Source organism: Phaseolus vulgaris, chromosome 3, assembly GCF_000499845.2.
Source record: "Phaseolus vulgaris cultivar G19833 chromosome 3, P. vulgaris v2.0, whole genome shotgun sequence".
Taxonomy (NCBI): Eukaryota; Viridiplantae; Streptophyta; class Magnoliopsida; order Fabales; family Fabaceae; genus Phaseolus; species Phaseolus vulgaris.
The window spans coordinates 14,780,794-14,794,668 of record NC_023757.2 but is presented as its reverse complement, the minus strand read 5'-3'; the positions used below and the strand labels follow the sequence as shown (position 1 = coordinate 14,794,668).

The 13,875-nt window shown below is 35.7% G+C and overlaps 1 protein-coding gene across 1 annotated transcript; it reads right to left on the bottom strand.

Moving 5' to 3' along the window:
• LOC137839176 (uncharacterized) lies at positions 1–405 on the bottom strand. The gene has a single exon (XM_068648302.1). It carries the CDS (start codon positions 403–405, stop codon positions 1–3), a length of 405 nt encoding a protein of 134 aa, XP_068504403.1.
• Positions 406–13,875: the final 13,470 nt, after the last annotated feature.

The following is a 13,875-nucleotide window of genomic DNA, read 5'->3' as shown; positions in this document are numbered from 1 at the left end:
TTACAGGTGAAGAGAAGTATCAACACCAGAGTCAGAGCCCGAATCCCAATCATAGACGTTCTTCCATGAAGCTTGAAGGGACTGTGTATGTGTAGAATCCATGGAGCCCGTGTTCTTGGAGACTGGAGTCTCAATAGTGCTTTTGTTGTCCTCTAGCATGCACTGTGGAGTTGGCAATGGAGAAAGTGAAACAATGGGAGGTGACCTTGATGGGATCATCAGTTCAGGGTAGAAAAACTGTCTCGTAGTGGGGTTGGAATTGAAGTGTTTAGGCTCTACAGTGAGCATTTTCAGCAACTCTCTCTTCTTCCTCATTTCTTTCACTTTCTGCAACTGCCTAAATCTCTCTTGTAGTAGAACAATGGAGGAGCGAACTGCAGAGGGTTCATGGACCTTCCTTCTCATTATGAGTTGCTATGTTGTAGTATCTTGTGGTTGTGGCTTCAGAAAGCAGAATGGCAGATAGTAAGTGACAAGGAGTGAGGTCTGAGGAAGGAGGAATGAATTGCTTTTCGTGTACTATTTATAGAGGGTTGGCTTGGTTAGGATTTTCCAATACAATAAATTACTCACTTTTATTCCCTCAATGAAAGTCTTAATGATTAAAAAAGAAATGAGAATCGGCAACTAAGCTGAAAAATCCAAAAAGAAGATGTTGATTGACCAATATAACCGATTTTGTAACCAGTGAATGTGGCTATGTGGGGTATTGCATAAAGCATATCTTGTAATTTTTTTCTTACAAAGAGACAAGAGCATTGGTAAAGCAGAAAATGACTCGCTGAATAGTCCAAGAGAATGGTGAAACTAGCAAATGGAAGGGAGTGTTTGGAAGAATAATAAGTCGATTGGTGCTTTGTCAGTTTGTCAACGTGTCCAAAAGCCATGTTCTTGAGCTGTGTTTTGAGGGTAGTGGAGTCTTTTTGGTGGGCTTTGTTGGTATATCATATATTTTTTCTTTCTAATGCTCTACTAACCTTTTTCTTTTGTTGGGAGAAGGGGAAGCTGAAGGATTGGGCAAAAAGGACAAGGGCTAATAGCTAGAAGGGAGGAATGATCTTTTCTGTTCATTAGATCATGCTTTGATCTAACAATTGTGTAGGACAAGGACAAACATACCAACATTCTTCTCTCTCCATCTCTATGCAAGTTCCTTGTCTTCAAGTGTTTGGATGCGAATGGCATGCACAAATGAAAGCTGCAGATACCACTAATGCTTGGATTGGTGCTTCTTTTATGCAACATAACCATAACCCTCTTCGATTTCGTCTTAGTCCTTTAAGTTTGAAACATGTGTTGATCTATTGAGATTATATTAGACTCCTATTATCTTTCGCTTGCCCATTAAGTTACATAGAACAGCTTGTTTTGGAGAAAGGAATGACGCCAAATTAGCAACAATCAAGGATAAAAAGAACTATGAGCCAATGTATAACGATGAGTAGTGGCTAGTTTCTTGGTATAACTAGTGCAACGCAGTGGCCACTGGCCAATAAAGTAAAAGGTACTTGAATCTCAGTTTGAATCCAATCAATGTAACAGCTTCACTTGAGATTAAATGACTTAAAGTTTGTCAGAAAAAAATGTGATGTTTTTAACTAAAGCATGCTACACTTGCAGTCAAGCAACCTGCTTTTCAAAGTTTCCACATGTCATGGTGTTGTTCACTATTTGATTTGAGCACATTATTGGTGAGAGTATGATTGGAATGTGTCTATTCTTAAGTCCCTGTTCTCTGTTCTGAATTCAAAGATTATTTACAAAGTCAGATATATGCATGTGTGATTCGTCTCAAATGATAAGGATCACAAGTGTTTTCATTCTTTGCAACTGTCTTTTCTTATTTAACATCAATTTTTACATTGTTTTACTGATACCAAACTTGCTTTCGAGTACAATTGCACATATCTGCATCACATAATTTGCACATATAAAGCTGATGCATTCGTATGTATGTATGTAAAGTAAATAAAATTTGTATGTAAAGTAAATAAAATTTGCATGTGTTTCTCACTTGGTTGACAACTCTATGTTAATAATAAAGAACAAATATTTACTCAACTAAATTTTATTGTTTCCCAGCATCAAAACTAGTTAAAACTCGCAGGTCAATCTAATGGATCATGAATTTGCACCTTATTAGATTAAAACAAATAAACTTATTTTAGTTATAATAAAAGAATTATCCAACTCACTTAGAACCTAATCCACTGGATTAAACAACTTCTGGGATGGGTTAGCCCACTAACTGTCCACTGTAAAAAACAACTTATTATATTACTCTCCTCCCTAATCTGGTGAACTTGTAGTTCACTAAGAAAATAACTAAAAAAATAAATGAAATTTTTGTAGATTTTTTGCTTAAGAATTTAACGATGCTGGTGGATAAAGATGATGATGATATTGTGAAAATATTTACTATTGAGGATTGTGATTAGAATTATTTTTCAAAATAATTCTGCAATACATTTTTGTAAACTTTTATATGTATATATAAAATAATTAAATAAAAATTAATTTTAAAAAAATAAATTATAGATTATTTTAAAAACTAAAAGATTATTAATATTTAAAATAATTTTTATCATTAATTAATTTTTAAATTGGTATCTTATTAAATATTACCTATTTGCTGATTAAATTTGGTCGGAGTTATTTCATGGTAACCTTATTTTTAAAAGCTAGAAATTCCAATATATGAATATATGTAGTGTGTGATGTGAGCCAATAAACAATAAGCTTCTCTGTCAATATGTAAAATTTAGAACCTGCCATAAATATATTATTGAATTGTTTATTGTAAAATAATTTAAACCATGGATATCACGTGAAAGTATGGTAATGGTTTCGTTGAATTTCAATGCAAACAGTAGCAGTGATCATCCCTTAAAAGGTGGGATATTACTTGACAGTTGTATTAAAATATTTATTATATTAAAATATTTAAAATATTAAAATGTATAGTCAAGTTGTATAACAAAATTTCAATTTCATGTTATCCAGTTGTGTCTCTTATAATATGAATTTATTTTATAATATGATTTTTTTATTGATTATATTTTATTTGATGTTATTAATCAGGATTTTAGTTTGAAAATTGGAATGGATGAGGAGGAGGGTATTAATATACCTATTTGTTAACATGAAATTGAGGAATATAATATTGAAAAATAATTTAAAATTGATGAATTTGGAAAAAAGTTTGGGATGGATAAGGATGAAAAAGAAACGACAAAATGCAATAGTTTGCAAGAAAGAAAATATATGTAATTGGTGGAAGAAGAAAATATAGAACTTTTTATTTAAATGGTCTTGTTATGAAATGTGATAAAAGAAAAACTGAGAATGTGGATCCAATAATTTTAGATATGTAGGAAAAGTTGAAAGGAAGAAAGATATATCAAGTTGTACATCATGAATTATTGTTTAATTTAATTAGGCACAATTTTTCTTATAAATTTGTAGAGTATATCAAACTCAGGACTTGAATAAGCTACTTGTGTTTGGATGCAATTATGATTTCTAGAAATATTGTTAAGGCTGATATTAGAAGATTGTTTATGTAGTGGACCAGAGCACGTAGAGCTCAGTTCTCAGAGTTCGGGCATCGGCGCCTGCGACAGGCAGGTCAGCTCGGCTATTGGGTCGAGAGGTACGTGATTGGGTTCAGGTATGTGCATACTAACTCTCATTCGTGCATTGATATAATCTTTCGTATAAGGCCTGGTAGAGTGAAAGTGTGTTAAATGGGCCTAGAGGTGCATGTAGTGCATTTGGGTCTATAAAAAGTAAAAGTTATTCTATTAGCTTAAGCCCAAACTGCGTTAGGGCTTGATAGAGTATTTGCATGCTGACACGGAATAACATATGCATGGTACTATGATACACAAAGCATGTAAATGTACTTGAAAACATATTTGATCCTGGGGAACGATACCCAAGTGGGTATCCAGGTGGTTATTCTGTTAAGATTTGATACACTCCTAGGAAATAAGATTTTGTGCAGCTGTGCTGTTAAGATTACACACAATGAAGCGGGATCTTCTCCCATTGAATATGTCCTTACTCAAGATAAGATTCTCGTAACAAAAGTAGTTACTGCAAAAGTTAACCTAGCGACACTCTATAAAAGGGACTCAAGATCCCTGGTTAGAGGAGGTTGTTTCTAACGCTTGGCTAACACTTTACTAACCATTAAATTAGATACTTCTTGTTTATTATAGCCTTGTACTGACTTGACCGTCGTTGTGCTACCGGCCGTCAGGGCGCCATCTGTCTTAATAGGAACAACATATTAAGGAAAGCATGAGTTCCACCACGAGGTAGACGGAGTCCGAGCTCGCCTACAGAAGTCTACCGACGACCAAGTCAATCGGCAAGAACATTTGGCGCCCACCGTGGGGTCCGATAAAACTAGGTCCCATCCACATTTGTGATCAAAGTTACTAAGCAGTATGAGGACTACTAGGCAAGGTCCCACAACATCAAAAGGAGGTGATAACCTCACCATATAACAACTCATGGAGAACATCGCCGCTCTCCAGGAGGCGGTGGCGGCGTCCAGGGCTGAGCAAGAAAGGGTTCTGGCTGAGGTCCGAGCCGAGCAAGCCTAAAGGCAAGACCAATTCAGGCTCGAGCTAGACGCCTCACGAGCAACTAACGACAAGCTGCGCAGGGCCAATGAGGAACTGCATAAGGATGTGCAACGCTTGGAAGAGCACACCACAGAAGGGTGAGTCCCTCCCGTCCAAGCCAAGGCTCTCTCAATGCCTTTCTCACAGGCGATCATGGATGTCGTTATACCAATGAATTTCATGATGCCCAAGATTACTTTTACGAGTGCAGAAGATCTGGAAGCCCATCTCACAGCCTTCCATGCTCAGATGATGATCTCGGGAGGGACAGATGCTATGCACTACAATCTGTTCATGATTCACTGGCACGACGTTGCATTAGTTCATTGGCCTTCCAGATGGCCACATAACTTTGTTCGAACAGTTCTCTGCGTTGTTCAGGGAACAATTTATAGTTAATCAAGCTCCACCCTCTGTCCCTTTTGACCTCTTTGGGGTGAAGCAAAGGCAAGGAGAACCTCTGAAGGACTTCCTGATTTGGTTTGAGGCGTTTGTGGTAAGGCTCCATACCTAGGATGAGGCTCTAACAGTCCACGCCTTCGAACAGGGGGTCCTGTTAGGGCCATTCAGCGATTCCTTGATAAGAAGTCGGGCGAGATCCTTCAGCGAAATCAGGCAGCGAGCTATCGCCCACATCGCTGTTGAGGAAGTTGTAACGACGAAGTGCGGGAACGCGGGTGCTGGAAAATACAAGCCACGCAATGGAAATCGTACCCAACCCATGAGGGTACACGAAACTGCAACGGAGAAGAAGTCGTCGGCGCGACAGACGCCTTACGAGTCAAAGAAGAATCAATCTAGGTCAAAGTCGATAGACGACCAAGTTCAAGGTGTCGTACAAGGAGTTGCTCGCCATGCCCGACATAGTGAGCAAACTGACATTCCCCCAAAGACTGACAAGGGTTTGGGGCCAAGTAAAAATACTTGGTGCGAGTTCCACAAGGCCTTTAGGCACGATGTGGAAAATTATATAGTCCTTGGATATAAGTTGTCAGGGTTGATGAAGGTAGGCCTCCTACAAGATTATTTGGTGGGAGGTCAGGAGAAATCAAAGCAAGAGTCGTCGGAGGAGGAACAGAGGCGCGAAGTGCCTATCCATGGCGAAATCAACACCATCTCTGGAGGATGTTTTGGAAGAGGTTGCACCGCTTCGTAGCAGAAAAAATATTCAAGGGAGGTAATGACAGTGGGGGTCTGGGCGTTTGATCAACCCGCCGACCTCGACCTGTGCTTCACTCATACCGACTTGAGGGACGTGGTCCCCCATGATAATGATCCATTGGTGATCTCGGTGGTCACCACAGGGAGAAGGGTACACCGAGTTCTCGTTGACCAAGGGAGCTCAACAGATGTGATGTTTTTGTCAACATTCAACAAACTACAGGTGTCACCAGATCGACTGAGACCGTACAACGGCTATCTGTATGATTTTAAAGGCGATCAGGTGGAAGTGAGAGGGCATGTGGAGTACTTGGTGAGAGGACAACCTTCACCGATGGCACCTCCTCCCGTACCGTTAATATAAAGTACTTGGTGGTTAACGTCGCGTCAGCATACAACATCCTTCTAGGCAGACCTACTATAAACAGGTTGGGCGATGTTGCCTCATCGGTGCACATCGGGGCGCTGCTTTGAAACAAGTAGAAAAGTGATAAACAACCCAAAAGTTGTCTCTTTTGGCTGGTTGAAGAGTCAAAACTGGATGATGTGAGGAGACTTCTCAAAGAACAGTTGTTAAAGAGGTTCTTGGAGATGAAAGGAAACATCTATCCGGATCTCATTCGGGTCTTCTACACCAACTTGAAATTTGAAGGTAACAATCTTGTTTCTCATGTCAAGGGTCTGGATATGGAGATCACTCATGAGGTGTGGGCTATTGTGGCTGGTCTAAGATTAACAAAGTCAAGATTAATTGGATACGTATCATCAAGGAGCATATGCAAAAGTCTATGAGGTTAAGTGATTATCATTACCCTTATGCTATCTTGATTTCTAAATTCTTACATTATTTTGAAGTGAATCTTGATGGTGAAACATCTTAGTTGGTGAAGTCAACATTTGAAGTGAACAATGGATCACTAAGAAAGATGGGTTTTACCAAGATCAATGGAAAATGGGTAAGTAAGGATGGTGGACAAGGTGGTTTCTCAAGTGGCCTTCATGCTGAACATGGTGAAGAAGATCAAGAAGATGATGAAGGTGCTGATATGGATCTTCCAGATACAGAACAACCTGCTACTGATTTTGGTGTCGGGACAAGTGTTGAACATCAAGGAGATGGGACTCCTTCAATGTCTCCCTTTGAGAGCTACATGGTGAATAGACTAGATGGGTTTGCGGAAAATCAAAGAATCTTCATGATCTTTGTGTTTCAAACTTTCATAACTTTGATAATAGATTTCAAAGGATGGATACACAATTTCAAACGCTTGATGAACAGATTGAAGTTGTTCAGAATCAAATTTTCGAGCTGCGGTATGGAAAGGTAGACTGGAGAAAAACAACCGGTTGATCTGTCGAAACAACCGATTGTTAAGCTTGACTAACAAGGCTTTGATGTTCTTTCTATCTTTGTATTGCTTTATTTTGAACTTTTGTTTAATCTCTTCCTATAGTCTATTTGTGAAGACAAATAGGGGGAGAATATGGTGTTTGTGTTGTCTTACAAACTGCTATAACTTTGCTTTTATTCAGTTTTTTAATTTCTGTTGCATTATTGGTTTGTGTGAAGCTGTTTTTACTATGTTTTTTGGCTATTTTTTCTGCTCTTATGTTTATGCAGAAAAATAGTTGATGTATGATCATAACCTGCAATGAAAGATGCTTTGGATTGCATAGCTTTTGTTTTGCAGGTACAATTTCAAATTCAATCAAGATCAACACAAGCAACCAAGTATTTGTCTTCATCAAATAGGGGGAGATTGTTGATCAAGAGTGATAAAGTGCTTTGAAGAATCCAAATCCTATGTGTTTGATGCAAGGTTGGAGTTGCTGTTGTGTTTTGGGAGGGATCTGGGTAGAATAGAATGTGATCCACTCCTTTGTTGAATCTAAAACTAATGTGAATTGAAACCTTTTAGAAAATAAAGTGTTTTTCCAACTAAGTGGAAAACAACCTATTGTATTGTCGAATCAACCGGTTGTTTTACTCTTAGGAATTTTTGAAAAGGTTGAAAATTGTTTTAAGTTTGGTTGACTTAACTGCCAAACCAAACAATCGGTTGTTTCGTGGTTTCAATCGATTGTTTCTTTGAAAATCCTAACATAATTATGTTTTGATGGTTGAATGTGTTAAATGATTTCCAACTGAATACACTCCTTCATTAAATGCTTTGACCAATCTTTGGAAAATATAAATAGTTTATTTATGTTTTCAAATAGAGTAGAGAAACACATTTGAGTTTTTCAGTTGTGAAAAAGTTGATTTCAAGATTTGAACATTCACATCAAGCTTTGGGTTTTCAAAGAGAATGGAATAGGATTGCAATTGTATTGATTTCAGTTTGTTCTGCAAACAAGTGTGATCCCTTCTCAACCTTCTGTATTTCTGGTGTTGTGTTGCCAGAGAGTGTTGTGTGCTCTTGAGGTGGTCAAGATCAATATTCTTGGTGTGTGTTTTGCCAAAGGGATTGTGTTTCTTGAAGGGTTCAAGGTCACTACTTTGGTGGTTTGTGTTTTGTAATCTAGTTTGATTACTGAGTGGATTGCCTAGTGATTTTCTGGGGACTGGATGTAGCTCTTGGCTTAAGAGTGAACCAGTATAAACTGTTGGTGTGTTTCTCTCTTACCCTCAAACTCATTTAAATTATGTCTTAAGTTTTTCTGGTATAAACAACCAATTGTTTCGCATAAACAACTGATTGTTTTTCTGTTGCTCTGTTGTTTTATTGCTTTTGTTCTTGGCTAACCTGATTTATGTTCTGGATTCATACAAAGAAATTTGTTAAACCTTAAAAATATTTCAAAAAAACTCTCTTAAACAATTCACCCCCTCTCGTTTAAGGCCATATATTCTAACAATAACAGCTAGAATTAAAAATACGCAAGCTTCAAATAGCTACTAATGTTAGAAGGACACAACTTAACAATTATTTGGATGAACCAACTTTGAATTTGAGTTTTTAGAACAAATAGATATATTAGGATGGTTGAAATTGAACAAATTTAATCCGTGTCAACTTTTATAAAACGAACCAACTCAATCCATATTTTGCAAGTCAAATGCGAAATAGACTAAAACAACTGTTATGATGTGCAACTGGCCATTATAGAAAATGGAGAAAGGTATTATTTATGAATATAAAATTGTATGTCTTTACAGAAAGGCAAAGGATATATATAGGTATATCCATGTAAAAGCAGAAAGTAGTTTACAATGCAGTTACATAACTGTTGGCCTAACACCCTCCCTTAAACTCATGGTTGGATTGGGGACAACCTTGAGTTTATGACATACATAAAGAAAGGTAGAACCAGAGACGAGCTTGGTGAGAGGATCGGCCAATTGAAAACGGCCAGGAATATGAACAAGTTGAACCACACAGTTCTGCACATTGTCTCTAACAAAGTGAAGATCAAACTCAAAATGCTTGGATTTGGAGTGCGTGACATGGTTTGCACTTAAAAGCACAACTCTAAGATTGTTAGAAAATATCTGAGGAGGTGGAGTTTGGATGTGGAGCTCATGAAGAAGAGATTTAAGTCATAGAATCTCAGTCATGACAGCTGCAATTGCTCTATATTCGACCTCTGTACTACTGTGTGAAATAGTTTTCTGTTTGTGTGTTGACCAAGAGATGAGATTTGAACCCAAATAGATGCAAAAACCAGAGGTGGACTTTCGATCATCAGGATTTGCACACCAATCAGCATCAGAGAAAGCTTTGATGAAGGAAGAGGATTGTTGGTGTAAAAGAAGACCATGATCAATTTTTCCAGCTAAATACCGAAGAATACGCTTTGTACTTTTGATCATCAGGATCTGCACCCCAATCAGCATCAGAGATGAAGGAAGAAGATTGTTGGTGTAAAAGAAGACCATGATCAATTGTTCTAGCTAAATACCGAAGAATACACTTCACAAATTGCCAATGATGAAGTTGAGGAGAATGCATAAACTGAGCAACCTTATTGATGAAGTATGAAAGTTCAGGACATGTGACAAGAAGATACTGAAAAGTACCCACGATGGAGCGATAAAGAGTTGGATCATTGAATATTTTTTAGGAATTCTGAAGGAGGCGAGTGTTGGAAACCATAGGAGTGGGATAAGGCTTAGAAGCCAACATGTTTGTACGTTGTAGAAGCTCACGTATGTATTGAGACTAGGACAAATGCATGTTCCCACTTGTTGTGCGAGTAATTTGAATGCCTAAAAAATGATGTAGGGGACCCAAATCCTTCAAAGGAAAAAAAGGAATGAAGGTTAGAAATAAGAAAGGAAATTTCAATGTCAGAAGAACCAGTGATTAGAATGTCATCAACATAAACTAATGCAAAAAGAGATGAGGTAGGAGTATATTTAACAAAGAGAGATGTATCACTCTTAGTGGGATTAAAACCAAGATGAAGGAGAGTAGTACTTAACTTAAGGAACCAGGATCGAGGCGCTTGTTTCAAACCATAGATGGCTTTGTTAAGTTGACAGACATGATGCAGTGCAGTGGTGCTAAAACCTGGTGGTTGTTGCATGAAGACACATTCTTGTAGGTCACCGTTTAGAAAGGCATTATTGATGTCAATTTGTTATATAGACCAACGAGAGGACACGACATGCGCTAAAACAAGTCGAATGATGGAATGGCGGACAACCGGGTTGAAAGTTTCTACATAATAAACTTCAATTGTTTGATGGAATCCCTTGGCAACAAGACGAGCTTTGCACCGTTGAAGAGAGCCATCTGCAGTAAGCTTTGTTTTAAAAATCCACTTTTAGCCCACAAGAGGAGCTCCTGGTGGTAGTGGAGTTAAAGGCCATGTCTTGTTTGAAAGAAGAGCATTGTATTCTTCACACATGGCTTGGAGCCAGACAGGAGAAGCGATAGCTTCTTTGAGAGAGGTGGGAATAAGAGGAAGAGAAGCAACTGAAGCGTGATACACCTTTGGTTTGTGAATAAACTACCTTTGCACGGGTGACCATAGGATGTGTATTAGTCGGATGAGAAACCACAGGAATAGAAGAAGGTTCAGAGTGTGTAGTTGAGAATCATCCAAATATTTTGACAGCAGAAGACCATCAAGAATGACAAGGACCTGCTGTTTTCATAGCAAAAAATTGTCTTCCGCAAGCTTTAAGAAGATAGGAGTGGAGATCTGATGCACGAAAGCGGTGGTTGCCGCCATGGTGACCGAAGAAACATGCGTAGGAGAAGAAGTACGCGTAGGGGACGTGACAGAAGACATGAGCGACAGAAAAAAAAATAATAGTATGTTATGATGTGCAAGTGACCATTATAAAAAACATAAAAAGGTATTATTTATGAATATAAAAGTATGTCTTTAACTAAAGGCAAAAAATATATATAGGTATATCCATGTAAAAATAAAAAGTATTTAGAATGCAGTTATGTAAGTGGTGGCCTAACAACGACACGAGCAGCTCGTATTATAATTTCCAACTAAATTAATTCTGTTTATTTTGATAGAAAAATTTTAATTTGGTATTTTTTTAAGTTTATAACTAAATAATAAATTAAAACTAGAAGATACTGGAAAAGGAGTCAGTGAATGATAGAAAATGAGAAGAGAATCACATTCATTTGCTTTAATTGTTGTGAATATTTTAGATTGGGAGGCAGATGAAGAAAACACTTTATACTTTTCTACAATCATGTCAACTTGCAAAGGACTTAAGTTGAGGGAATTCAAAAGATGTTCATCGTTCCTTCTCAGCGGTTTCTGTACCTTCTACCTTTTCCTTTTTGTCTCAGAAGATAAAAAGTCGGTAAGTGCGTTGAGGGTTTTGTGTTGCTTGTGAGAGAAAAGTCTGTGATAAACTTCCCATGCTGTCACTTCGAATAAGTGACTCCAACACTTTTCCACCTACACACAACACATATCACCACACTCTTCTAGGAACACTTTCCCTGCACATTCCCAATTTTACTAAAATCTTTTTCAACAGGATTTTAATTTACGAAAGCACTTTTTTAGATATAGTTTTTTTAATTATAAGATATTGTATTAAAAGAATATAAGATCTTCATCGTACAAATTCTACAACAACAAGCTTTCTACATCACTCTTAAAATCTCTAATGATAAAATTATATTTTAAATTCTTTTATATTAAAAAACACTTTATCTTGAAACGTATAATTTTTTTACTTAAATCTAACTTTATAAATATATACATAATTATATATCAATTAAAATCCACTCCACAATTACATAAAACACTATATTGTTTATTAACCAAAAATATAACCAACTTAAAAAGATTATGTGAGACAGAAATAAAGTTTTTAACAATAATTAAGATAAACTTTTAATAATGATTTTAGAATCGTTATCAATACGTGTTATTGAAAAAAAATGAAATTCAATGATTGTTTAGGATCTTTATTATAGGAAATCGATATTATATCTCACACTCATAATGGATAATGGCCATCATTCAATGATTGTAGTTAACCATGAAATTATCATTTTATTATTTGAATTTATTTTACTTTTTTTATTTTGTCGACCATTTCCAACAATCATTATACACAACATATGGCCACAATTATCATAAAAACTATTATTATATGCACTTATTTATTTTTCTTTTATATGCATTATAAAATACCAAATAATTATTTATAAAGTATTCTATTTTACATTACAGCACACAGAGGTCTAAAAATAGTTTAAAATGATTTTAAATTAATATATAATTTACATAATTAAAATCTAAAATAGTTCTCAATGAATATATAAATAAGTAAAAGTATAAAAAAAGTAATAAAGAATGAATATTAAAAGAATAAAGATTGTTTTATGAAAGGGATGAAAATGTTTAATAAAAAGGTAAAAAGAAAAGTGTGGTGTAAAAAGATAAGAAGAAGAATTAGGATTTTTGATGAGGAATGGAACGTGTGGTGATTGGAGGAAGGGAAAGATGAAAGGCGGAGATTGAGAGTATCTTGCAAGCATTGTATGATATATTTATTAATAATATTAAGGAAGGGTAAAAAGGGTATATTCATATTTATATGAAACAAAAGAGTAATGGTTTTGGTCTGCCCCCACGTGACGTCCTAGTGGAGGGTGACGTTGTTTCTCCTCCCTTTTTTTTTTCTTCTGTGACGCGCCTTCTTATTTTCTTATTTTATTTTTGTTTCTTCTTTTTCAATTTGGGTTGCCCAATAGATAAGATCGATGAGATAAGACACAATGTCACGTCCAACAATTTCAACCATGATACTGAGACACAGACACTAATACACATAGAAATCACTAATACACGTAGAAATAGAAATAAATATATATAATATCTAAAATGTAAATTTGTTTTACATGAACACGGATAAAAAATACATATAATATATAAAATATAGATACGAAAACACGGATATCTAAATAATATAATTATGTAAATTGATAGTAAAGATTTATTGACATAAGTATGTTTTAAATTATTTTTTTAAATAGAAAAATATTTTCATTATTAGTTCAAAATGATTTATTTCTTATTTTTATAATTATAATAAAAATTTATACAATATATTTGAGTTTTTAGAAAATTGATGTATTTTCTCTTTTTAAAATTGTGTTAAAATCGTACTAGATTTGTCAGAAATACCAACAAATACTTTTTTTAATTTGACACTTCACGGATACATGTCCTACAAGTTCTCATTTTTCTTTTCTCCCTAATTCCCCAATTAAGGGTTTACATTTAAAAAAAATCCAATTTCATTCATGACTATAGCTTAATAATAAAGCATTTCTTTGAAGACAATTTAATAAGAAAAATGAACTCTTCCATATTTATTTTAGCTGTAATTTTATAGGTTAGTAATTAAGAAAATCCCTTAGGTATTAAATGGTTTGAGATGATTTTTGATTTGACGTGTCGAAGAATAAGTTGATGAGTGAGAGAGAATAATTGAAGTCCACATTTGCAGTTTAGCCGACTTTCGTAGTTCCTTCCTTAACATTGTTCAACCCAACCGAGTAATATTATTACACAGTGTGATTCCAACATGTGCCATACCTACTCTTTCTTTTAACTCCTTTCAATATTTCTATATTATAAA